General features: G+C 45.5%; 1 protein-coding gene across 1 annotated transcript in view; it reads left to right on the top strand.

Moving 5' to 3' along the window:
- The window catches only part of LOC132399016 (coronin-7-like), a 264,124-nt gene that overhangs the window by 149,158 nt on the left and 88,870 nt on the right, over positions 1 to 26,096 (top strand). Inside the window, exons 15-23 of the mRNA XM_059978890.1 lie at positions 4,018 to 4,159; positions 4,549 to 4,724; positions 10,030 to 10,138; positions 10,945 to 11,031; positions 14,299 to 14,441; positions 16,815 to 16,919; positions 17,056 to 17,141; positions 20,924 to 21,065; positions 22,662 to 22,751. Of these exons, the coding sequence (XP_059834873.1) occupies positions 4,018 to 4,159; positions 4,549 to 4,724; positions 10,030 to 10,138; positions 10,945 to 11,031; positions 14,299 to 14,441; positions 16,815 to 16,919; positions 17,056 to 17,141; positions 20,924 to 21,065; positions 22,662 to 22,751 (1,080 nt within the window). The remainder of the gene's footprint in view (positions 1 to 4,017; positions 4,160 to 4,548; positions 4,725 to 10,029; positions 10,139 to 10,944; positions 11,032 to 14,298; positions 14,442 to 16,814; positions 16,920 to 17,055; positions 17,142 to 20,923; positions 21,066 to 22,661; positions 22,752 to 26,096) is intronic.

Genomic DNA, 26,096 nt, shown 5'->3' on the forward strand with positions numbered 1-26,096 from the left:
TACCAAATTTCTCTTAAGTGTTGCAAACGAACCTGCATCAAGCATGTCTGCTGGCAGCTTGTTCCACATGTGCACCCCTCAGAATCCTCTGAAATATTTCATCTTTTTCTCTTAACCTACGACCACTGGTACTAAGAGAGTCAGACAGAAGTCCAGCACTGGACAGGCCATTTGGCCCACAGTGCTGTGCCAATCTTGATGCCAATTTATACTAAACATCCTTCTCCTGTGTATCATCCACATCCCTCCATTCTCTTCATATTCATGTATCTGTCGAAAAGCCTCTTCAACTCCACCAAACCATCACCCTTGGTAACCTGTTCAAATTAGAAAAGGGGGTTAAGTGTTTTAGACATAAGGTTGGAGAAAGCAACCAGCTACAATTCAATGGCAGAACACTATCGATGGGCTGAATGGCCTGGTTCTGCTGTGCATTTTCTGTCAATCTTTAACCTATTGAATATAGAAAGGCCTAGATAAAGTGGAAATGGAGACGATGTTTCCTACAGTGAGGGAATCTAGGACCAAAGGGCACAGCCTCCAAATTTAGGAATTTAGAACAGAGATGAAGAAGAATTGTTTTTAGCCAGAAGCAGTGAATCTCTGGAATTCATTGGAACAGGGAGCAGTGAAGGTTAGCTCATTATTTAAAGGGGAGCTTGATAGGTTCTTGATTAGTCAAGGCATCATCGGTTACAGGGAGAAGGCAAGAGATGGAATTAAGAGGAATAATAAATCAGCCATGTTGGAAAGGTGGAGCAGGCTCAATGGGCCAAATTGCCTAATTCTGCTCCAATACCTCATGATCTGAAAATAACTGATGCTTAGGCATATCATAAGTGGATCTAGAACTGGTGACCAAAGACTTGCTCGAGGCAGTGGCTTGAAGGAGCATCTAAAAGGAAATAGAGGATTAGGGAGAAGTATATGGGCTGTGGGGCCTGCAGAGATGCCAGTGGTGACAGAAAGCCAGGATTGCTGGAGTGCAGAGATCTCAGGGGGTTGTAACACTGGAGGAGTGCAGAGATCTCAGAAGGTTGTAGGACTGGAGGAGTGCAGAGATCTCAGAGGGTTGTAGGACTGGAGGAGTGCAGAGATCTCAGAGGGTTGTAGGACTGGAGGAGTGCAGAGATATCAGAGGGTTGTAGGACTGGAGGAGTCCAGAGATCACAGAGGGTTGTAGGACTGGAGGAGTGCAGAGATCTCAGAGGGTTGTAGGACTGGAGGAGTGCAGAGATATCAGAGGGTTGTAGGACTGGAGGAGTCCAGAGATCACAGAGGGTTGTAGGACTGGAGGAGTGCAGAGATCTCAGAGGGTTGTAGGACTGGAGGAGTGCAGAGATCACAGAGGGTTGTAACACTGGAGGAGTGCAGAGATCACAGAGGGTTGTAACTCTGGAGGAGTGCAGAGATCTCAGAGGGTTGTAGGACTGGAGGAGTGCAGAGATCTCAGAGGGTTGTAACACTGGAGGAGTGCAGAGATCTCAGAGGGTTGTAGGACTGGAGGAGTGCAGAGATCACAGAGGGTTGTAGGACTGGAGGAGTGCAGAGATCTCAGAGGGTTGTAGGACTGGAGGAGTGCAGAGATCTCAGAGGGTTGTAGGACTGGAGGAGTGCAGAGATCACAGAGGGTTGTAGGACTGGAGGAGTGCAGAGATCTCAGAGGGTTGTAGGACTGGAGGAGTGCAGAGATCTCAGAGGGTTGTAGGACTGGAGGAGTGCAGAGATCACAGAGGGTTGTAGGACTGGAGGAGTGCAGAGATCACAGAGGGTTGTAGGACTGGAGGAGTGCAGAGATCACAGAGGGTTGTAGGATAGGAGGAGTGCAGAGATCTCAGAGGGTTGTAGGACTGGAGGAGTGCAGAGATCTCAGAGGGTTGTAGGACTGGAGGAGTGCAGAGATCTCAGAGGGTTGTAGGACTGGAGGAGTGCAGAGATCTCAGAGGGTTGTAGGACTGGAGGAGTGCAGAGATCTCAGAGGGTTGTAGGACTGGAGGAGTGCAGAGATCACAGAGGGTTGTAGGACTGGAGATCTCAGAGGGTTGTAGGACTGGAGGAGTGCAGAGATCTCGGAGGGTTGTAGGACTGGAGGAGTGCAGAGATCTCAGAGGGTTGTAGGACTGGAGGAGTGCAGAGATATCAGAGGGTTGTAGGACTGGAGGAGTGCAGAGATATCAGAGGGTTGTAGGACTGGAGGAGTGCAGAGATCTCAGAGGGTTGTAGGACTGGAGGAGTGCAGAGATATCAGAGGGTTGTAGGACTGGAGGAGTGCAGAGATCACAGAGGGTTGTAGGACTGGAGGAGTGCAGAGATCTCAGAAGGTTGTAACTCTGGAGGAGTGCAGAGATCTCAGAGGGTTGTAGGACTGGAGGAGTGCAGAGATCTCAGAAGGTTGTAACTCTGGAGGAGTGCAGAGATCACAGAGGGTTGTAGGACTGGAGGAGTGCAGAGATCTCAGAGGGTTGTAGGACTGGAGGAGTGCAGAGATCACAGAGGGTTGTAGGATAGGAGGAGTGCAGAGATCTCAGAAGGTTGTAACTCTGGAGGAGTGCAGAGATCACAGAGGGTTGTAGGATAGGAGGAGTGCAGAGATCTCAGAGGGTTGTAGGACTGGAGGAGTGCAGAGATCTCAGAGGGTTGTAGGACTGGAGGAGTGCAGAGATCACAGAGGGTTGTAGGACTGGAGGAGTGCAGAGATCTCAGAGGGTTGTAGGACTGGAGGAGTGGAGAGATCTCAGAAGGTTGTAACTCTGGAGGAGTGCAGAGATCACAGAGGGTTGTAGGATAGGAGGAGTGCAGAGATCTCAGAAGGTTGTAACTCTGGAGGAGTGCAGAGATCACAGAGGGTTGTAGGATAGGAGGAGTGCAGAGATCTCAGAAGGCTGTAGGACTGGAGCATCTTAAAAGGAAAATACCTAATGACTTGGCGTCCACAGACATCTGTGGCAATAAATTCCACAGATTCACCACCCTCTGGCTAAAGGAGTTCTTCCTCATCTCTGTTCTGAAATGGACATCCCTCTATTCTGAGGCTGTGCCCTCTGGTCCTAAACTCACACACTATAGGAAATATCTTTGCACCCACTCTATCTAGGCCTTTCAATATTCAATGGGTTTTGATGAGATTCTACCTCATTTTCATTAAGCTCCTTGTGCCTCCACAATATCTTCAGATATCTCTTTCAGAACCCTGGGATGTACACCATCTCTTATTTACCTGGACCTTTCAGTTTCCTGAGCACCTTCTGAGCAACTGCACTGACTTCTGCCCCTGTCACTGCAAGTACCTTCCATAGTGAAGACTGACATAAAACTTTGCCCTCCATTGCTTTGTCCCCCATTACTACCTCTCCAGTGTAATTTTTCACGGTCTGCTATCCACTCTCATTTACCCTTTATATGTCAGAAAAACTTTTTGCGTCCTCTTTTATATTATTGTCTGTATTCTTATTTCATCTTTTCTCTTCTCATGGCTTTTTAGTTGCCTTCTGTTGGTTTTAAAAGTTCCCAATCCTCTAACTTCCCACTAATTTTTGCTACATTATGTGCCCTCTCTTTTGTTTTTATGTTATCTTTGACTTCCCTTGTCAGCTACATTTGCTCCATCCTCCCTTTAGAATATTTCATCTTCAGGATCCTGTTCCTTCTGAATTGCCCCCAGAAATTCCAGCCTTTGTTTTACTGCCATCATCCTTGCTAGTGTCCCCTTCCAATCAACTTTGGCCAGCTCCTCTCTCACTGCCTGAACTGAGAGTTTGCTTTAGTTTTAGTATATTGAGAGAGGATGTTGAACCAAACCAGACAGTAATGACTGATGTGAGGACGCTCTCTGAGATGGCAGTATAGAATTGAACCAATATGTTCTGAGAAAGTTAGAATTTTACCAACTGCTGCAAGAAATAAATTGTTGCCGAGTCTTTTTGTCAATGAAGGAGATACGGTTCTCCCTCAGTTAATGAGGTATGTTCCTGGCTGTTCCTCTGTGGATTCTCACCTCTGTGTGGGGCTGTGTTCTAGGTTCACAGTGGACAGATGTCTTCATCAAGTTCCAGTGGCTCTTTGACCTCGCCGTCAGTCACCTCCCTGAGCAGCAGCAGCACAAAGTCCAGTGAGCTGGTTGCGACCCCTCTCAGCCAGAAATCTCTGCAAGGCTTACTGGGTGAGTTGAAGAAAGGGCCAAGCAGCTATTAGCAATGAGTGATCAGCTGAGCGCATGATGTTTTGTGCTTTGTGACAGAGCAACACAGTGTCATAGAACACTACAGGCCCTTTGGCCCATCTAGTCCATTCTGAACTGTTTTCCTGCCTAATCTTATCAACCACACCAGGACATAGCGCTCTTTCCTGTCCATGTACTTATCTAAACTTCTCCCAAATGTTGCAATCAAGTTCGCATCCTCCATCATTCCACAACTGCACCACCCTCTTCGTGGTAACTCCTGGTTTTTTGTGAGATTGGAGAGGAGATTCAGGACTGGGTAGGTGTAGCAGGCCATTGATATTTGTATGTTCTGTTGTCATATTCTGAATACGGGTTCCATTTTTCAGGTTCCAGCTCGAAATTCAGACACATACAGGGTACAGCGTCTCATCGGGACACTCACATCACCAACCTAAAAGGATTGAACCTGACCACACCGGGAGAGTCCGACGGTTTCTGTGTGAATCGTGAACGAGCTGCCGTTCCCTTGCTGGTCTCAGGAGGACAGATCGCTGTGCTAGAGGTGATCACTTGGCACCAGCAACTCTCTCTACCTGCAGCAGCCTTGCTGACACCACAGTGCGAGTTGATGCTACTGGCGAAGTCCGTGGGCAGAGGCAGCTCTCAGAACAGTGCAGAAACTAGTGTAGAGGGAGCTTTACTCTCTCCAAAAACTCTTCTGTGACAAGATAGTGCAGAGGGAGCTTTACTATTTCCCAAAACTGTGCTGTCCCTGTACTGTGACAGAGAGGGTGTAGAGGAGATTTACTAGGATGCTGCCTGGATTAGACAGCATGTCTGTGAGGATAGGTTTAATGAGATAGAGCTTTTCTCTTTGGAGTAAAGGAGGATAAGAGGTTACGTGGTAGAGGTGTACAAGATGATAAAATGCAGAGATTGAGTGGACAGTCCCAGGGTGGGAAATGGCTAATCTGAAGGGGCATAATTTTAAGGTGATATTGGAGGATACATTTGGTGGGGGGGTGTCAGGTAGTGTTTTTTTACACAGCGTGGTGGGTGTCGGGTGTGCACTGCCAGGGCTGGTGGTACAGATAGATGCTTTAGGGACATTTAAGTGACTCTTAGATGGGCACATGGTTGATAGAAAAATGTGGGGCTATGCTGGAAGGAAAGGTTAGTTTGATCTTAAGTGTAAATTATAAGGTCAGCAATACATTGTGGGCTGAAGGGGCTGTACTGTGCTAATGTTGACTATTCTATGTAAGCTCTGACACCCTTACTAATGAAGAACACACATGATGGGCTGAAGGTCCTCTGCTGTGCTGTACTGCTCTATGTTCTGTGTTAATTCTGTGTGTAGTTCATGCTGTCACTGTGCCTGGAGTGGGGTAGTTCAGTGCGGAGAGAGATTTACTCTGTCCCTGTGCCTGGAGTGGGGAGGTTCAGTGCGGAGAGAGATTTACTCTGATCCTGTGCCTGGAGTGGGGTAGTTAAGTGCAGAGAGAGATTTACTCTGTCACTGTGCCTGGAGTGGGGTAGTTCAGTGCGGAGAGAGATTTACTCTGTCACTGTGCCTGGAGTGGGGTAGTTCAGTGCAGAGAGAGATTTACTCTGACCCTGTGCCTGGAGTGGGGTAGTTCAGTGCGGAGAGAGATTTACTCCTGACCCTGTGCCTGGAGTGGGGTAGTTCAGTGCAGAGGGAGATTTACTCTGACCCTGAACCTGCAGTGGGATAGTTCGGTGCAGAGGGAGATTTACTCTGTCCCTGTGCCTAGAGTGGGGTAGTTCAGTGCAGAGTTAGATATTTACTCTGTCCCTGTGCCTGGAGTGGGGTAGTTCAGTGTGGAGAGAGATTTACTCTGTCCCTGTGCCTGGAGTGGGGTAGTTCAGTGCGGAGAGAAATTTACTCTGTCCCTGTGCCTAGAGTGGGGTAGTTCAGTGCAGAGAGAGATTTACTCTGACCCTGTGCCTGGAGTGGGGTAGTTCAGTGTCCCTGTGCCTGGAGTGGGGTAGTTCAGTGCGGAGAGAGATTTACTCTGACCATGTGCCTGGAGTGGGCTAGTTCGGTGCAGAGGGAGATTTACTCTGTCCCTGTGCCTGGAGTGGGGTAGTTCAGTGCAGAGAGAGATTTACTCTGACCCTGTGCCTGGAGTGGGGTAGTTCAGTGCAGAGAGAGATTTACTCTGACCCTATGCCTGGAGTGGGGTAGTTTGGTGCAGAGAGAGATTTACTCTGACCCTGTGCCTGGAGTGGGGTAGTTCAGTGCAGAGAGAGATTTACTCTGTCCCTGTGCCTGGAGTGGGGTAGTTCGATGCAGAGAGAGATTTACTCTGTCCCTGTGCCTAGAGTGGGGTAGTTCAGTGCAGAGAGAGATTTACTCTGACCCTGTGCCTGGAGTGGGGTAGTTCAGTGCGGAGAGAGATTTACTCTGACCCTGTGCCAGGAGTGGGGTAGTTCAGTGCGGAGAGAGATTTACTCTGACCCTGTGCCTGGAGTGGGGTAGTTCAGTGCAGAGAGAGATTTACTCTGACCCTGTGCCTGGAGTGGGGTAGTTCAGTGCAGAGAGAGATTTACTCTGACCCTGTGCCTGGAGTGGGGTAGTTCGGTGCAGAGAGAGATTTACTCTGACCCTGTGCCTGGAGTGGGGTAGTTCGGTGCAGAGAGAGATTTACTCTGACCCTGTGCCTGGAGTGGGGTAGTTCGGTGCAGAGAGAGATTTACTCTGACCCTGTGCCTAGAGTGGGGTAGTTCGGTGCAGAGAGAGATTTACTCTGACCCTGTGCCTGGAGTGGGGTAGTTCAGTGCAGAGAGAGATTTACTCTGACCCTGTGCCTGGAGTGGGGTAGTTCGGTGCAGAGAGAGATTTACTCTGACCCTGTGCCTGGAGTGGGGTAGTTCAGTGCAGAGGGAGATTTACTCTGTCCCTGTGCCTGGAGTGGGGTAGTTCGGTGCAGAGGGAGATTTACTCTGACCCTGTGCCTGGGGTGGGGTAGTTCAGTGCAGAGAGAGATTTACTCTGACCCTGTGCCTGGAGTGTGGTAGTTCAGTGCGGAGAGAGATTTACTCTGTCCCTGTGCCTGCAGTGGGGTAGTTCGGTGCAGAGGGAGATTTACTCTGTCCCTGTGCCTAGAGTGGGGTAGTTCAGTGCAGAGAGAGATTTAATCTGACCCTGTGCCTGGAGTGGGGTAGTTCAGTGTGGAGAGAGAGATTTACTCTGTCCCTGTGCCTGGAGTGGGCTAGTTCAGTGCAGAGAGAGATTTACTCTGACCCTGTGCCTGGAGTGGGGTAGTTCAGTGCGGAGAGAGATTTACTCCTGACCCTGTGCCTGGAGTGGGGTAGTTCAGTGCAGAGGGAGATTTACTCTGACCCTGTGCCTGCAGTGGGATAGTTCGGTGCAGAGGGAGATTTACTCTGTCCCTGTGCCTGGAGTGGGGTAGTTCAGTGCGGAGAGAGATTTACTCTGACCCTGTGCCTGGAGTGGGGTAGTTTGGTGCAGAGGGAGATTTACTCTGACCCTGTGCCTGGAGTGGGGTAGTTCAGTGCAGAGAGAGATTTACTCTGTCACTGTGCCTGGAGTGGGGTAGTTCAGTGCAGAGAGAGATTTACTCTGACCCTGTGCCTGGAGTGGGGTAGTTCAGTGCAGAGAGAGATTTACTCTGACCCTGTGCCTGGAGTGGGGTAGTTAAGTGCAGAGAGAGATTTACTCTGACCCTGTGCCTGGAGTGGGGTAGTTCAGTGCAGAGTGAGATTTACTCTGACCATGTGCCTGGAGTGGGCTAGTTCGGTGCAGAGGGAGATTTACTCTGTCCCTGTGCCTGGAGTGGGGTAGTTCAGTGCAGAGAGAGGTTTACTCTGTCCCTGTGCCTGGAGTGGGGTAGTTCGCTGCAGAGATTTCCTTTGTTTGCTGATTACTATCTGTGGTGAATCAGATGAAATTCCTCTGCCCACCATCGAGAAACACGTCATACGTGCACCGATAACGGGTGGTGTGTGAAAAGTGATTGAGTGACAGGCTTGGGGGAGAAACAAAAAACAATTAGGAACCAGAAAATGAGCGAAGAATATAGAACACAATAGTAAACAATTTTATGGAAATCAATTTTAAAAAAAGATCGGAATGGAGTAGGGTCTTGCAGAGATGGCCAGTCAATACCCCAGGTAATTGTAGGACCACAGCAGATTTAATAAATCACTATTTGCCTCATTGTTTTCTACCGACGGCCTGGCACGCTATGTTGGCGCTGGAATGTGTGACAACACTGAGGGCTGCCTCCAGCACATCCTTAGGTGGTGTTGTTAGTACAAACAACACATTTCACTGTAAGCGATAATCTAAGATGAGCATTTTTTAAATAGAAATTTGAGATATAATGAAATAAACTGGTCACACTCAGATCACAGAAATTCCATGGATCTGGAAGACCATCAGACATAGGAGCAGAATTAGGCCATTCAGCCCATCAAGCCTGCTCTGTCATTTATTATGTGCTTATTCTAGATGGGCCAAAGGGCCTGTATCTGTGTGGTAGAGCTCTACAATTGTGGTTTGTTACTGTGCTGTTTCTCTAAGTAAAATTTGAAAAATATATATATATATATGTACTTTAATGATAAATTTCCCCTGTTCCATGAAGAAGCAGGACCTGGGAGTCGAGAGTATCTGCTCATGCTGAAAGATGGTGGGTGGTGGTGTTCCACAGCATTGATACTGGGAGCATTCCCGTTCACAATCCACAGCAATAATTCAGATATTTAGAACTTTGTGGGGGAGCAGTCAGTACTGAGGAGAGTTGCAGTCAATGCAAAAGAATATTAATATGTGTGTAGAGTGGGCGAACAGCCCAATGAAGGATCAAGAAACAACTTTACTCACCGTATACATTTACATGGATTAGGAATTTGCTCTGGTGTGTTGGCACGACATGCACCAATAAAACAACAATTATAAAGAATAAAATTAAATAAAGGTTGAATTAGAGGTTAAAGTATGGAAATGGAGTAAAATGTACATCAGTACCAGCATGCAGTTACAATGTAAACTGTGTAATAAAATGCGGTTTAAGGTGTTTTCAGTGCAGTGACGGGGGGAGGAGATGAAGAGGGTGGAGGCTGACTAGAACGTTGGATCAGATTAACCACCTGAGGGAAGAAATGTTTTACATGGCATAAAGATTTTGTTTTAGTAGCCCTATAGCACTTTCCAGAAGGGAGCTTTTGCAAAAGGCCATTTGCTAGGTGATAGCGCCTGCGGTGATTTTTCTTGACCACTTCTTTATTCTGAATACATACAAGTCCTGCAATGATGGTAGGCTGCAGCCAAGCTACTAGTAGACTGCAGAGAGGTTAAGATAAATACGAGGTTGTATACCACAGTAGGAAGAATAGGTCACATTAAGCAGAAGGTGTGAGTGTACAGGGCAAAGCAATCTCAAAGTATAAATACACCAATCATTACATTTTGTGCCACAGGTTAGCAAGAACAAAAAAACAAAATCAAACCAAGTCCGAGAATTTAATTTTACAGGGATAGAATTGAAAAGCAGGGAAGTGATGCACAACTCATGTTGAATGTTAAACACAAGAGATGCTGGAAACACACACAGTGTATTTGGAACTCAGCAGGTCAGGCAGCGTCTATGGAGAGGGATAAACAGTCGACATTTCGGGCCAAGACCCTTCATGAAGAAGTGTTTCAGCCTGAAACATTGACTGTTCATTGCTTTTCATAGATGCTACCTGACCTGTTGAGTTCTTCCAGCATTTTGTGTGTGCTTCTCTGTGTTGAATGTTGGTTAGACCACCCATTTGGTAATGCCCGCAGTTCCAATCACTACATGATAATGATCAGTTCTCCTTGTCTCCTGCAGTTGTCCAAGCCTGGTCGGTTACCGGACTCGACTCTACCCACCATCCAGAACGGTGCAGCTGTTGCAGACCTATGCTGGGATCCCTTTGATTGTCACCATCTCGCAGTCGGTACGGACTATCCCAAGTCATGGAGAGCCTCTGCATACTGGGGGGACTTTTATTGAGGAGGCAATATTGTAAAATGTTGCGGTGAAACAGGATATGAAACGCTGGTACAAGAAACACAAAGTTAGCTCCCAGGCAGGATGGGTAATGAAGAATGCTCGCGAATTGTCAGTCTTTATTGTAGTGGGTGTGGAATATAAAAGACCAAAGGCAGAGGTCTAAAGGAGTCACAGGGCCTGAGTTTCCAGGGTCAGAGGTTTGTGCTAGTCCAGGAGATGAGGCCCAAAGGTCAAATCCATGATCATCTGAGAACGGATGTGTTGGTCCAAGGGAGGCTCACAAGAGTGATCCCAGGAATGGAAGGATTAACATATGTGGAGCATTTGATGGCTCTGGGCCTGCACTGACTGGAGTTTAGAAGAATGGGGTGGGGGGTGGAAATCTCATTAAAACCTGCCAAATATTGAAAGGCCTGGATAGAGTGGACACGGAGAGGATGTTTCCTATAGTGGGGGAGTCTGGGACCAGAGGGCACAGCCTTAGGATAGAGGGATGTCCCTTTAGTACAGAGGAGAGGAGGGAATTCATTGCCACAGATAGCTGTGGAGGCTAAGTCATTTGGTATTTTTAAAGTAGATGTTGATATTCTTGATGAGCAAAAGCTTCAAAGGTTGCAGGAGAATAGGCTTGAGAGGGGATAATAAATCAGCCATGATGGAATGGCAGAGACTCAATGGGCTGAATGGCCTTATTCTGTTCCTATGATTTTTGAATGTACCTGACATCTCGGAATGTTTGACTGGTTGCAGCTGGTGAAGATGCAAAGATCCGAATCTGGAGGGTTCCAGCTGGAGGGCTGACTGAAATCCTCTCCAACCCTGAAACAGTCCTCCACGGTGAGTGAGCACTGCACAACATGCATCAATCATCTCCCTGAATTTGATTTACTAAATGCGGGAACAGATTTTGTGATGTTGAGCTAAAGGCAGGGAGATAAAGACCATCGGTGTTGGGTATCTAAGAAAGATTTGGGCAAAAGTGTAAAATGGTCTGAGTGAGACAACAATTCGGTTATCTTGACTGTGTGACTGTTAAAGGTAATGAAAACTGATGGCACGATGCGTGTGGAAATTTCCCCACTGTTTCCTAGAAGCCACAGAGCTGTTGTTATTGTAGGTTGGGAAGTGCAGACCAATTTACAAAATATTGAAGGAAAGTTAGAAATAAAAACAGAAACTGCTATAAACACTCAGAGGGTCAGGCAGCCTCTGTGGAGATAGGAACAGAGTTAACCTTTCAGATGATGTGAAACATTATCTCTGCTTTGCTACTGCCACTCCCAGACCTGCAGTGTTTCTAGCATTTTGCGTTGTAATTATAATTTAATTTTTTATTTAGATATACAGCACGGTAACAGGCCTTTCCAGGCCAATGTGTCCACTCCGCTCAATTGTACCATGTAACTAATTAACCTACTAACCTGTACACCTTTGGAATGTGGGAGGAAACTGGAGTACTTGGAGAAAGTCCACATGGTCACGAGGAGTACGTACAAACTCCTTACTGGCAGCAGCAGGAATTGAACCCAGGTTGCTGGCGCTGTGATAGCGTTACGCTATCGTGCCGTCCCAATATCTCTAGCATCTGCTTTTCTTTTTGCTTTTTAGTAGAAATTCTGAGTGGTGAAGGACTGATCAACAAAATGACATTAGTTACAGGATGTTGAATACTCTTCGGAAACAAAGAGATGCTGGAAGTTTAAATTAAAAACGGCTAATGTTGGAAGCACTCAGCTCTCTCCACTGTGGAGAGAGAAACCTTTAAAATTTTAAACCAGAGACTCTCAGAATTGGCAAGGGCAGAGTAACTGGCAAAGAGGATGAGAGAGGGATAGATAAGCACGAGGAAGTCTTCAGACTGAAACATTATTTCTCTTTCCTTTGATGCTCCCTTGACTTAAAAAAACTAATCTATTACTCCCATCCTGTTTTCTGATTTCCATTTACAGGAGAACACTGATCACTCAGTCCCTATATAGAAAGAATAATTGTTTTTAATATTACCAATGGATAAAAAGGAGACTTGATAGAACAGAGAATAGTTCAGCACAGTACAGGTCCTTCAGCTCACTATGTTGCGCCTGCTGTAACCTGATTAGTTTAACTCCTTCCTCCAACATAGTCCTCCATTTTTCGATCAACTGGTCTCCTCTGACCTGGTGCCTGTGAGATTGGTGGGGAGTGAGGCTGAGCAATGTGTTGTTAGATAAAGGGCCAGGAATTCATAGACCTGGTTATGGCCTAAAGAGCCAGTTATCAACTGTGCTTCAGGGAGAGCGAAATGGGAGCAAGCGAGAGAATCCTTGAGAAAGTAAAAAGAAACTGTTATATCCAGCATTTATATCTCTGATCAGAATCAGGTTTATTAACACTGACGTGCCTATCCAAGACTCTCTTGGGTCAGCATGGTAGTATAGTGATTAGCACAACATTCTACAATATCAGCAACTGGGTTCATTACACAGTATGTAAAGAGTTGTGATGTTCTCCCCATAACCGCATGGGTTTCCTCTCACAGTCCAAAGACGTACTGCTTGGTAGGCAGATTGTCCCATGATTAGGTCAGGGTTAAAACGGGGGTTGTTGGGCAGTGCAGCTCGAAAGGTCAGAAGGGCCCATTCTGAAATGGAAATAAATAAAAACAAATATGTTGTGAAATGTGTTGTTTTCCAGCAGCAGTACAGTACAATACATTAAAAATTACCTTAAGTAACAATAAGAAACGTAGAAAAATAATTAAGTTCTAAGTTCAAAGTAAAATTTATATCAGAGTACATACAATTCACAACATACAACCGTGGGATTCTTTTTCCTGCAGGTGTATTCAGCAAATCTATAGAACGGTAACTATAAACAGGATCACTGAATAACAAACTGTGTAAATGCAAATATAAACAAATAGCAATGAACGAGAGCATGAAATTATAAGATAAAGAGCCTTAAAGTGAGCCTTTGACTGTGAGAACACCAGAAATAGAATGAATGTACAGTCGGCCCTTCTTATCCACGAGGGATTGGTTCCAAGACCTCCCGCAGATACCAAAAAACGCGGATGCTCAAGTCCCTTATTTAACCTGGCTCAGTGTGGTGGTCTTTAGGACCCGGCGGAACCCTGGACTTTATTTAACATGTTCAGTGCAGTGGACATTAGGAGCTGGTGGTGAAGCTCTGAATCCGCAGTGTTTCTGTTGAAAGAGGTGAAATGCCATCGGTCATTGGAAAAGCGTTAGGCTACAGTCAGTCAACGATCGGAACAATTTTAATGGAGCATGTGAAAGGCCCTGCCCCAATGAAAGCTACAATTATTACTAAGCAACGCAGTGGTTTAATTATTGAAATACGTTTGTTTCTTAAGTGCATAGAAAGGTAAAATATGTACTATATACTAAGAAAAACGTTTGACTAACTGACGCTAAATAATACCGGATGTGCCTGTTCTGACTTCAAATCCAAGACAGACTCAGGAACAGAACTCATTCATAACCCGGGGACTGCTTGTACTTTTAACTCATTTCTAGATTACTTATAATACCTAATACAATGTAAATGCTATGTAAATAGTTGTTATACTGTATTGTTCAGGGAATAATGACAAGAAAAAACAGTCTGTACATGCTCAAACAACAAGTGCTGGAGAGAGAACTTCAGGGTTTTCCCGATCTGCAGTTGGTTGAATCCGTGGATAAAGAGGGCCGACTGTAGTTATCCTCTTTTGTTCAAGAGCCTGATGAGGGGTACTGCAAAAAGAGAGCAAAGCATGAGGTAGTGTTCATTGTCTATTCAGAAATCCAAAGGTGGAGGAGAAGAAGCTGTTCCTAAACATCAAGCGTAGGTCTTCAGGTCTTCAGGCTTCTGTACCTCTTCCCTGATGATAGGAATGAGAAAAGGACATGTCCTGGGTGATGTGGGTCCTTAATGATGAATGATGTCTTCTTGAGGCACCGCTTTTGAAGATATCCTTGATGATGGGTTGTGCCCCTGATGAAACTAGCTGAGTTTACAGTCCTCTGCAGCTTTTCCCAAGTCACATTGCTACAGTTTAGGGGAGAGCTTTGAGAGCTCAGTGTCACATCGCCAGATGCAGACTGTTTGTTTTCCTTGCAGGTCACACTGAGAAAATCTACTCCATCCGATTTCACCCACTGGCATCCGATATCTTGGCTTCATCTTCATACGACATGACTGTGAAAATCTGGAACGTCAGCTCAGGGAAAGAAGAGATTGTACTGAGGGGACACACAGACCAGGTACAGTAAACCTCTGATCATCCTGAAGCACTTGGCCAGGAGATTGTACTGGATGTTACTCCTGTTAAGATACAAATAGTTGTACATAGTCTCAGCCTGAAATGTCAACTGTTTATTCCTTTCCTTAGAAGCTCCTCCAGCATTTTGTGTTCGTTGTTGTAGATTTACAGCATTTGCAGAATCTCTTGTGTTTACAGTTCTGTCATGGTGTGTGCTGGCAGAGAACTGAAACTAGGTGTGGAGGAACAGACAGACAGACATACTTTATTGATCCCGAGGGCTTCCATGTAGAAACAGAAATAAGAGTTTATTCATAGGAATTCCAACAGAACATCAATGGCTTCACCGAGCAACACTACAAGACGGATCATTCTTGAACAGCAAAGACCCCATGATAAGTGCTAATTGAGAGTCCACTTTAAATAATCACTGTACACAGAAAACCCGTGCTAGTCAAAAGGATTAAACGGAAAGCATAAAGGCTTAATGTCTCCACATAAGACAACAATTAAATACAGGTACGCAGGCCACAGGGCTCACAACACACTTCTACATATGATAGGCAACGGTATAATAAATTTTCCATTGAATCTGAGCAGCAGTGTGCAAGAACTGTGCTATCTGGCCCTGGCTGCTTCCCTACCCATATACCAACCCATCACAAGTGTTTCTGCTACTTCCCTTCAACCGTTCAGTGCCTGAGCCAACTGGCAAAACCCTCATCACCCAGTTTAGCAACACTGTGACCATTCTGCAGTAAAACAGACATTATTTTGTTCTGATTGTGTTCTTTCTTGTAAAAACTGTGGATAATTTTGTTTAGTTTTTGTTTTTCTTGTGAATGCTGCTTGTCTGATGCTCTGTGCCTGCACTGCTGCTACAAGTTTTTCATTGCACATGTACACACGTACTTGTGCATCTGACTTTGACTCAGTGTGTCAGACCCCTAATCCCAGTTCCAGATCACACTCTCCACTCCTGGTTCACATTCCAGACCAAAGACTGAGCCAAACCATCAGGATATGCAGATTATTGGAAGTTTACTCGATGAATGTAAAACTGTGGGCAGCCATGACTGTAGACACCTCCTGTTTGCTTTACCTTAGCTGTGTAAAGACAAGAGTGATGTGGCCTAGTGCAGTGGAGCTTATCAGCCCTCATTGCTGTCACTAATCAATGTTTCCAAGCAACATTCTCCTGTGCTTGCGACTTATTTTTCTTGTACCATTTCACTTAATGGAACATGGAACATTACAGTACAGTACAGGCCCTTTTACCCTACTCTATTATCAATCTAACCCTTCCCTCTTACATAGCCTTCCGTCCATGTGTCTATCTAAGAGTCTATTAAATGCCCCAAAAGTATCTGCCTCTACCACCATCCCTGACAGAACTATGTGTAAGAACCTTACCTCTGATATTCTCCTACACAACATTATCACCTGCAGCACCAGGGGTCCAAAGACATTCGCCTACTGCTATTCTACCATAAGGAACGCCTACCGTTTGATTCCTGGACCGCATTTTGGGAAATCTGATCATTTAGTTGTCTTCCTCCTTCAGTGAAATGCGTTGTTTGCATTAACAGTCATAGAGAAGAACAGGACAGAACAGGCCCTTTGTCCCACCTAGTCCATGCTGAACTATTAATCTGCCTAATCCCATCACCCTGTGCCTGGACCATAGCCCTCCATACTCCTCCCATCCATGTGCTTCTACAAATTCCTCTTAAATGTTGAAATTGAGCTCACACCCACCACTTCCACTCGCAGCTCATTCTACATTCTCACCACCTTCTGAGTGAAGAACTCCCCACTCAGGTTCCCCTCAAATATTTAACCTTTTGCCTTTAACCTATGATCTCTGGTGGTAGTTTCATCCAGCTTCGGTGGAGAAAGCCTGCTTGCATTTACCCTGCCTGTGTCCCCTTCATAATTTTGTAGTCCTCAATGGAATCTCCCCTCATTCTTCTGCATTCCTGGTAATAAAGTCCTAATTTATTCCATCTTTCCCTATAACTCAGGTCCTCAAATCCTGACAACGTCCTTGTACATTGTCTCTGTATCCTTTCAATCTTATTGATATCTTTCCTGTAGGTAGGTGACTAGAATTGCACGTATGTTGGGAGCTCTGGGCCTAGTGTACAGACGTTCCTGTGCCTAGTGTCACTTTATGGACATACAATCAGTTTATGTATTTAAGTCAGCTTATGTATTTTTAATTAATGTGTTCTTTATTTTATTGTGTTTTTTTTGTAATGCATTGGATTTGGAGTCACAATTATTTTGTTCTCCTTTACACTTGTGTACATGAAAAGACTTTGAGCAACCTTGAATCTTATCTCTGTTTTTACCATTATTTATTCTTTACCAGATCTTCAGCCTGGCGTGGAGCCCAGATGGACAGCATCTGGCAACGGTCAGTAAAGATGGTCAAGTCCGAGTGTACCAGCCTCGGCGGTCAGCCGACCCAATCCAGGTAAGGAACGTACCTCGTCCAGCCCAGTGGGTTCTGCTTCAGCCTGTACTTTGCCATCTTCTCAGCATCCCCAATGCAGGAGGAATTGGGTAATGCCTGAACCAATGCTGTTAACACTCCTTTTTGGGTCTTGCAGAAAGGACCAGGTCCTGCAGGCAGTCGAGGGGCACGGATCTTGTGGGTGAGCCATGGGCGTAACCTGCTGGTATCTGGCTTCAACAGGTAAGCATGAAGTCAAGGTTGGACAACATCAAACATTGTCTGGGAGGAAAGCAAAGCCTTGCGTGTCTCATCTATGGAAAAAAGTACAGGCTACATTTTGGGATGAAACCCTTCAACAGGACTGGTCAAAAAAAGCTGAGGAGTAGATTTGAAAGATAGGGGGAGGTGAGAGAGAAATGCCAGGCAATAGGTGAAACTTAGAGGGGGAAGATTGAAGCAAAGAGTTAGGAAGTTGATTGGTGAAAGAGACAGAGGCCATGGAAGAAAGAAAAAAGGGGGGGAGGTGGAGAAGGAGCACCAGAGGGAGGCGATGGGTGGGCAAGGAGATAACATGAAAGAGGGTCAAGGGGATGGACAATGGTGAAGGGGGGGGGAGGCATTACTGGATTATTGAGAAAACAATGTTCATGCCATCAGGTTGGAGGCTACCCAAACAGAATATAACGTGTTGTTCCTCCAACCTAAGTGTGGCTTTATACCAAAAGTGGAGGAGGCCGTAGATGGACATATCGGAATGGAAAGTGGAATTAAAATGGGTGGCCACTGGGAGATCCCGCTCGATCTGGCGGATGGAGCATAGATGTTCAGTGAAGTGGACTCCCAGTCTATGTCGGCTCTCACTGATATACATGAGGGCACACCAGGAGCACCGAACACGGTATATGACCCCAACAGATTCACAGGTGAAGTGTAGCCTCAACTGGAAGGACTGTTTGGGGTCCTGAATGGTAGTGAGGGCGGGTGTAGCACTTGTTCCACTTGCAAGGATAAGTGCCGGGAGGGAGATTGGTGGGAAGGGACTAACGGACAAGAGAGTCACTAAGGGAGAGATCCCTGCAGAAAGCAGAAAGTGGGGGGTTGGAAGGTGTATTTGGTGGTGGGATCCATTTGGAGGCAGTGGAAGTTTTGATGAATTATGAGCTGGATGTGGAGACTGGTAGGGTGGTAGGTGAGGACAAGAGAACCCCTCTCCCTGGTAGCATGGCAGAAGGATGGAGTAAGAGCGGACATGTGTGAAATGGAAGAGATGCAGTTGAAGGTGGTGTTGATGATGGAGGAAGGGAAGCCCCTTTCTTTGAAAAAGGTGGACACCTCCTTCATTCTAGGATAAAAAGCCTCATCCTGAGAGCAGAAGTGGCAGGAGGAATTGAGAGAAGGTGATGGTGTTTTTTCAAGTAGTAGGGTGGGACGAGAAATAGACCATGTAACTGTGAGAGTTCCTTGGTTTATAATAGATATTGGTGGATAAGCTGTCTCCAGAGATAGAGACAGTGAGATCGAGAAAGGGAAAGGAAGTATTGGAAATGGATCTGGTGAATTTGGGGGTGGGGGGAAGTTGGAGGCAAAGTGGATGAAATTGACAAGTTGAGCATGGGTGCAGAAATCAGTACCAATGCAGTCGTCGATGTAGCGTAGGAAAAGCGTGGGACAGTCACCAGTGTAGGCTTGGAACATAGACTGTTCCACAGAGCCGACAAACAGGCAGGCATAGCGAGTGCCCATGGCTATCCCTTTTGTTTGAAGGAAGTGGGAGAAGGCAAAGGAGAAATTATTTTGAGTCAGGACAAGTTCCGCTAGATGGAGGAGAGTGGTGGTGGAGAGGAACTGGTTGGGTCTGGAGTCCAGAAGGAAACTGAGAGTTTTGAAGCCTTCCTGTTGGGGGTGGAGGTGTATAGGGACTGGACGTCCATAATAAAAATAAAATGGTGGGTCCAGGGAACCTGAAATCCTCAAAATGATCAAGAGCGTGTGAGAACAAGCAGGGTCTCCTAGTGGCCACCCATTTTAATTCCGCTTCCCATTCCCATTCCAATATATCCATCCATGGCCTCCTCCACTGTCGGGACAAGGCCACACTTAGGAACAACACCTTGTATTCTGTTTGGGTAGCCTCCAACCTGATGGCATGAACATCAATTTCTCAAACTTCCAGTAATGCCTCCCCCCCCCACCTCACCATTGTCCATCCCCTTGTCCCTCTCTCATGTTATCTCCTTGCCCACCCATCGCCTCCCTATGGTGCTCCTTCTCCCCCCCTTTTTTTTTTCTCCTTTGACCTCCGTCTCTTTCACCAATCAACTTCCTAGATCTTTGCTTCATCCCTACCCCTCCAAGTTTCACTTATCGCCTGGTGTTCCTCTCTCCCCTTCCCCCACCTTTCAAATCTACTCCTCAGCTTTTTTTCTCCAGTCCTGCCAAAGGGTTTCAGCCCAAAACATCAACTATACTTTTTTTCCCATAGATGCTGCCTGGCCTGCTGATTTTCTCCAGCATTGTGTGTGTGTTGCTTGGATTTCCAGCATATGCAAATTTTCTCTTCTTTGTGCCTTGCATGTCTGTAGTTTGCAGAAAGGGTCAACATCTCTGAAGCCAAAAATCGATGCCAGTGTTTTTACTTTAATAGGAGTTTGAGAAGATTTGGTAAATCACCAAAAACTCTAACAAATTTCTGCAGATGTACTGTGGAGAGCATTCTGACTGGTTGCATCATCATCATCTGGTATGGAGGCTCCAATGCACAGGATCAGAAAGTGGTAGGAAAGGTTGTAGAGTCAGTCAGCACAAGCCTAATCAGCGTCGAGGACATCTTCAAAAGGTGATGCTTCAAGAAGATGGCACCCATCACCAAAGATCAAGTTCAAAGTGAATTTATTATCGAATTATGTACATGTCACCGAGATTCCTTTTCTTGCAGACTTCTCACAATAGAACAAAGAAATACAATAGAATCAATGAAAAACTACAGGCGAAGACTGACAAACCAATGTGCGAAAGAAGATAAGCTATGCAAATACAAAAAAAGTAAATAAACAAATAATACTGAGAACAAGAGTTGTAGGGTTCTTGAAAGTGAGTCTATAGGTTGTGGAATCATTAAGGACCACTCCCCCAACACCCAGGACATGCCCACTTCTCATTGCCACCATTAAGGAGGAGGTACAAGAGTATGAAGACACACATTGAACATTTCAGGAACAGCTTTTTCCTCTCCACCATCCGATGTCTGATTGGACAATGAACCCATGAACACTACGTCACTATTCTGCTCTCTTTTTGCACATCTTATTTTTTTCTATTTCCTATTATAACATAGTAATTAAAAATATTGTACTGTCTACTGTGTGACTCCACACTTACCAACGTGGCTGTCTCTAAGAGTGGAGCAAGCCATTCTGCCCACTGGGGATAGGCAGTAAATGCTGGCTACATCAGGACCAACCAGATCATGATAAATGAACAAAAAATATATTAAGCCTTGGGAACTGAATCCGGTTTATTGTTATCTGCACAAGTCCATGTGTGCTCATGTGAAATTAAAAACTTACTTTCAGCAGCATCGCAGGCAGAGGTCATCAGAGAAGCAGTATTCACAAGAAAAACATAAATTAACCAAGATTATACACAATTTGTACAAGAAAGCACACAACTAGTATAAAAAGTCCATTTTCATGCAAAGTGATTAGAGTGGTCATAGTGTTGTTAAACTATAGTTGTCCTTTGGTTCAAGAACCCAATGGTTGAAGGGAAGGAACTGTTTCTAAACCTGGTGATAGGATTTCAGGCTCAGTGGTAACTGTGAGAAGATTGCATAGCCCGGATGGTGGGGATCTTTGATGGTGGATCTAGCCTCCTGTAGATACTGCCGATGGTGGAGAGGTATGTACCCGTGAAGTACTGGGCAGAGACAACTACTCCCTGCAGCTTCTTCTTTCCTGTGCTTAGACCTGGTAAGGGATGGATTATTGAGGATTCAGCCTGATGCTTGGTACTCTGTGTTGCAGCCGTGGTGAACGACAGATCTACCTCTACAACGTGGATTCATTGTCATCTGGACCAATCGAAACAGCTGACATCGATGCAGCTCCTTCCACACTCATTCCCTTCTACGATGAAGACACCAGTATTCTCTATCTCACTGGCAAGGTCAGTTCCGGGAGTGGGGCTGTGGTTGTTGCTGTGACCACGGTTTTGGGAACATGGGGACCAGTGTTTCCAAAAGTGATGTGAGGAAACACATTTCTATTCAGCAAGGGGCTGGGGTCTGGAATACACTGTCAGGGTCACTGGAAAAGCAGATTCAGCTGAGGTTAACAGAGGGGAACAGTATTAGTTTGCAGGCTGTAGAACGTAGAACAGTCATGCCCTTCAGCCCACACAATGCTGAACACAATGCCAGGTTAATTCCAGAATCCAGTGGGCAAAGCCGGAAGGTTGATGTCCAGAGCTTGGCGAGTCTGGGCCAGGGACTGGAGGTTGCAGGCCTGATGTCTGTGAGTCTGAAGCCAAGAACTAAAGATGCAAAAGCGGTTTGCCCTGGGGTTGGAGGTCTACCTATCTGTGTGTGAGCGGTGGGAGGGTGGAAAAGGGTTTGTTTTGCTTGTTGTACATTATAATTGTTGCTTGTGTTGTTCTGCTGAACACTGTGGAAATGGTGTGTTGGTGCCAGAATGTGTGGTGACACTTGTGAGTTGCACCAGCATATCCTTGGGTGTGTTGGTTGTAAACACAAATGACACATTTCACTGTATGTTTCGATGCACATGTGATAAATAAACCTGCATGATTCACATAATTCATATCTTTCCATTCCCTGCATAGTCATGTCCCTGCCTTAATGCCTCTATTACAGTATACCTGCTTCCCTAGAATACCATTCCAACCTCACTTGCTCCACACAACTCCTTTCAACCTCGCCCCCCCACCTTAAACACATGTCCTTTCATGTTTGATATTTCTACCATAGGTCTGTCCATCCTCTTCTTACAGCTTGTGAATGAGTATGAGAAATCAAAAGTCGACAAGTGGGGCTATTTTACAGAGAACCAGTGCAAACTGAATAGACAAATGGTCTCCTTCTTTAAAGGGGTATCGAGAGCTATGGTCTAGGTGTAGATCAATGGCACAAGGCAGATCAATGGTTCAGCATGGACTAGATGGGCCAAAGGGCCTGCTTCCATGCTGTAGTGGTTTATGACTCTATGTATTTCAAATGATTGAAACATACAGTGAAAAGTGTCCTATGCAGTCCGAGGCTGTGCTCGGGTAGCCTGCAGATGTCGCCAACATCTGGTGCCACTTAACATGCCCACAACTCACTAAACTTAACCCTTACCTTTGGAATGTGGGAGGAAATCAGAGCACCCGAAAGAAATCCACATGGTCACAGAGAAAATGTACAAACTCCTTAAAGACAGCGGCAGGAATTAAATTGGCGCCTTAAAGCATTACACTAACCACCACACTACCTTGCTTCCCTGTACAGTAACCATCCTGTACATCCCATCTTGTCTTGGCAACTGATTGTCATGCTTTCACTCCTCTTCCCCCTCCCTGCTCCTCCCTCCTTCTACCCCACCACTACTTCTGTGACCCCTCTCCCTCTGCCACTTCCCTTCCCACTCCGGTCTCCTCTTCTCCTGCTGAGTGCTGGATACCAGACTGTAGGCATCTATGGGTGACTCAGGTTTATGGGTTTAATGATGATGTTCCTTTAACACTAATGCTGCTACATTGCCACAGGGTGATACCAGGGTCCACGTCTTCCATCTTCAGTCTAAAGATCCCTACTTCCTGCAATGCAGCAACTTCAATTCTACCAAACCACACAAGGTGAGTGAAATATTACTGACCTGCCTCCGATGCACGATACTGAGAGCTGACTAAAATTCAAAGTAAATTTGTTACTTAGGTACATATATTTCACCATATACAACCCTGAGATTCATTTTCTTGTGGACATTCACAGTAAATACAAAGAAACACAATAGAATCGATGAAACACCACACGTAACAAGACAGAAAGATAACCAATGTGCAAGAGACAACAAGCCATGCAAATACAGAAAGGAAAAAAGCAAACAAAATAATAATAATAAACAAGCAATAAATATTGGGAACATGAGATGAAGCATCCTTGAAAGTGAGTCCATAGGTTGTGGGACCAGTTCAGTAATGGGGCGAGTGCAGTTGGATGAAGTTAACCCCTCTGGTTCAAGACTCTGATGTCTGAGGGGTAATAAATGTTTCTGAACCTGGTGGTGTGTGTCCTGAGGCTCCTGTACCTTCTTCCTGTTGGCAGCAGCGAGAAGAGAGCACGGTCTAGATGGTGGGGTCCTTGATGATGGATGCTGCTTTCCTGCAACAGTGTTCCTTCTAAATGTGCTTAATGGTGGGGAAGATTTTACCTGTGATGGTCTTCTAGACCATATCCATTACTTTTTATAGGATTTTCTGTTCAAGGGGATTGGTATTTCTATACCAGGCCGTGATTCAAACAGTCGGTATGCTCTCCACCACACATCTATAGATGTCTGTCAGAGTTTTAGATGACATGCCGAATCTTTGCAATCTTCTAAGAAAGTAGGGGTGCTACTGTGCCTTCTTTGTAATGGCAGTTACATGCTGGACCCAGGACAAGTCCTCTGAAATAATAACACTGAGGAATTTAAAGTTGCTGACCCTCTCTACCTCTGATCCCCTGATGAGGACTGGCTCATGGACCCCCAGTTTCCACCTGTAGTTAATAAAGTGCTCTTTGGTTTTGCTGACATTGAGTGAGAAGTTATTATTCTGGCACCACTCTGCCAAATTTTCATTCCCCCTCCTATATGCTGATTTGTCACCTCCTTTGATTCAGCCAACAACAGTGGTTTCATCAGCAAACTTAAATATGCCTTTGGAGCTGTGCTTAGCCACACAGTCATAAGTATAATGTGAGTAGAGCAGGAGACTGAGCACACAGCCCTGTGATGCACCTGTGTTGATGGAGATCGTGGAAGAGATGCTGTTGCCAGTCTGAACTGACTGGGGTCTGCAAGTGAGGAGACCAGAGATCCAATTGCACAAGGAGGTATTGAGGCCTAGGTCTTGGAGCTTATTGATTAGTTTTGAGGGGATGATAATGAACGCAGAGCTGTAGTTCATGAAGAGCATCGTAATGTATGTCTCTTACTGTCCAAATGTCCCAGGGTTAAGTGAAGAGCCAATGAAATGGCAACTGCTGTTGACCTGATGTGACAGTAGGTAAATTGAAATGGATCCAAGTCATTTTCTCAGGCAGGAGTTGGTATTTTTCATCACTAACCTCTCTAAGCACTTCATTAAGTGTCACTAGATGATAGTCATTGAGTCAGGTTAGCACATTCTTCTTCAGCACCAGTATAATTAAAGCCTGCTTGAAGCAGGTGGGTAGTTCAGACTGCCAAAGCAAAAAGCTAAAGATGCCAGCCAATTGATCGGCACAGATATTCAGTACTCAACCAGGTACACTGTCTGGACCAGATGCTATCTTCGGTTCACCCTCCTGAAAGATGCTGTCATGTCGGTCTCAGGAACTGAAATCACAGGGTCATTGGGGGTTGTGGGAATCCATGAAGGTGTCTCCATGTTTTGACAGTCAAAGGGAGCATAAAAGGCATTGAGCTCATCAGGGAGATAAACCTTGTTGTCACCTATGTCACTTGATTTTACTTTGTAAGAGGTGATTACATTCGAGCCTCGCCACTGCTATCGAGTATTCTTCAGTTTGGTCCAGAATTGCAACTTTGCATGTGAGATGGCTTTCCAGAGATCATACTTGGATGTTTTGTAATGCACTTAGTCGTCAGACCAGAATGCCACTGATCTGGCCCTCAACAGATTGCAGATCTCTTGGTTCATCCAGGACTTTAGGTCTGAGAATATTCTAATTGATTTCTGGGTACATGCTGACTTTATAGAGTCTGTGACATGTTTATTCAAATCCACTGATGAGTCCTTGAACATCACCCAGTCCACTGACTTAAAGCAATCCTGTAGCTACACTTCTGCCTCCTACAACCACCTCTTTGTTTTCCTTACTTTTGGAGCCTTGCTCTTTAGCCTCTGCCTGTACGTAGGTAGGAGGAGGAGAGCCAGATAATCATATTTCTCAAAGTGCGGTCTGTTAAATCTTTATCATAGGCTCACTCTGGATGCATAAGATATAGGAACAGAAGTAGGCCATTCAGCCCATCAAGTCTGCTCCGCCATTTAGTCTTGGGCTGATCCAATTGTTCTAGTCATCCCTACTTCCCTGCCTTCACTCCTTACCCTTTGATTCCCTGGCTAATCAAGAACCTATCTATCTCTGCCTTAAATACACCCAATGACTTGGCCTCCACAGCCATTCGTGGCAACAAACTCCACAGATTTACCATCCTCTGACTAAAGTAATTTCTCTAAATGGACGTCATTCAATCCTGAAATGTGCCCTCTTGTCCTAGATCCCCTACCACAGGAAATAACTTTGCCAAATCTAATCTGTTCGGCCTTTTAACATTTGTAATATTTCTATGAGATCCCCCCTCATTCTCCTGAACTCCAGGGAATACAGCCCAAGAGCTGCCAGATGTTCCTCATACAGCAACCCTTTCATTCCTGGAATAATTCTCGTGAATTTTTTCCAAACCCTCTCCAATGTCAGTATATCCTTTCTAAAATAAGGAGCCCAAAACTGCACACAATACTCCAAGTGTGGTCTCACGAGTGCCTTACAGAGCCTCACCATCACATCCCTGCTCTTATATTATACACCTCTGGAAATGAATGCCAACATTGCATTCGCCTTCTTCACTGCTGACTCAACCTGGAGGTTAACCTTTAGGGTATCCTGCACAAGGATTCCAAGTCACTTTGCATCTCTGCATTTTGAATTCTCTCTCCATTTAAATAATAGTCTGCACATTTATTTCTTCCACCAAAGTGCATGACCATACACGTTCCAACATTGTATTTCATTTGCTACTTCTTTGCCCATTTCCCTAAACTATCTAAGTCTCTCTGCAAGCTCTCTGTTTCCTCAACACTACCCACTCCTCCAACTGTCTTTGTATCATTGGCAAATTTAGCCACAAATCCATTAATCCCATGACCAAAGTTGTGAAAAGTAGTGATCCCAACACCAACCCCTGTGGAACTCCACTGGTAACCAGCAGC

Source organism: Hypanus sabinus, chromosome 9, assembly GCF_030144855.1.
Source record: "Hypanus sabinus isolate sHypSab1 chromosome 9, sHypSab1.hap1, whole genome shotgun sequence".
NCBI classification, from domain to species: domain Eukaryota; kingdom Metazoa; phylum Chordata; class Chondrichthyes; order Myliobatiformes; family Dasyatidae; genus Hypanus; species Hypanus sabinus.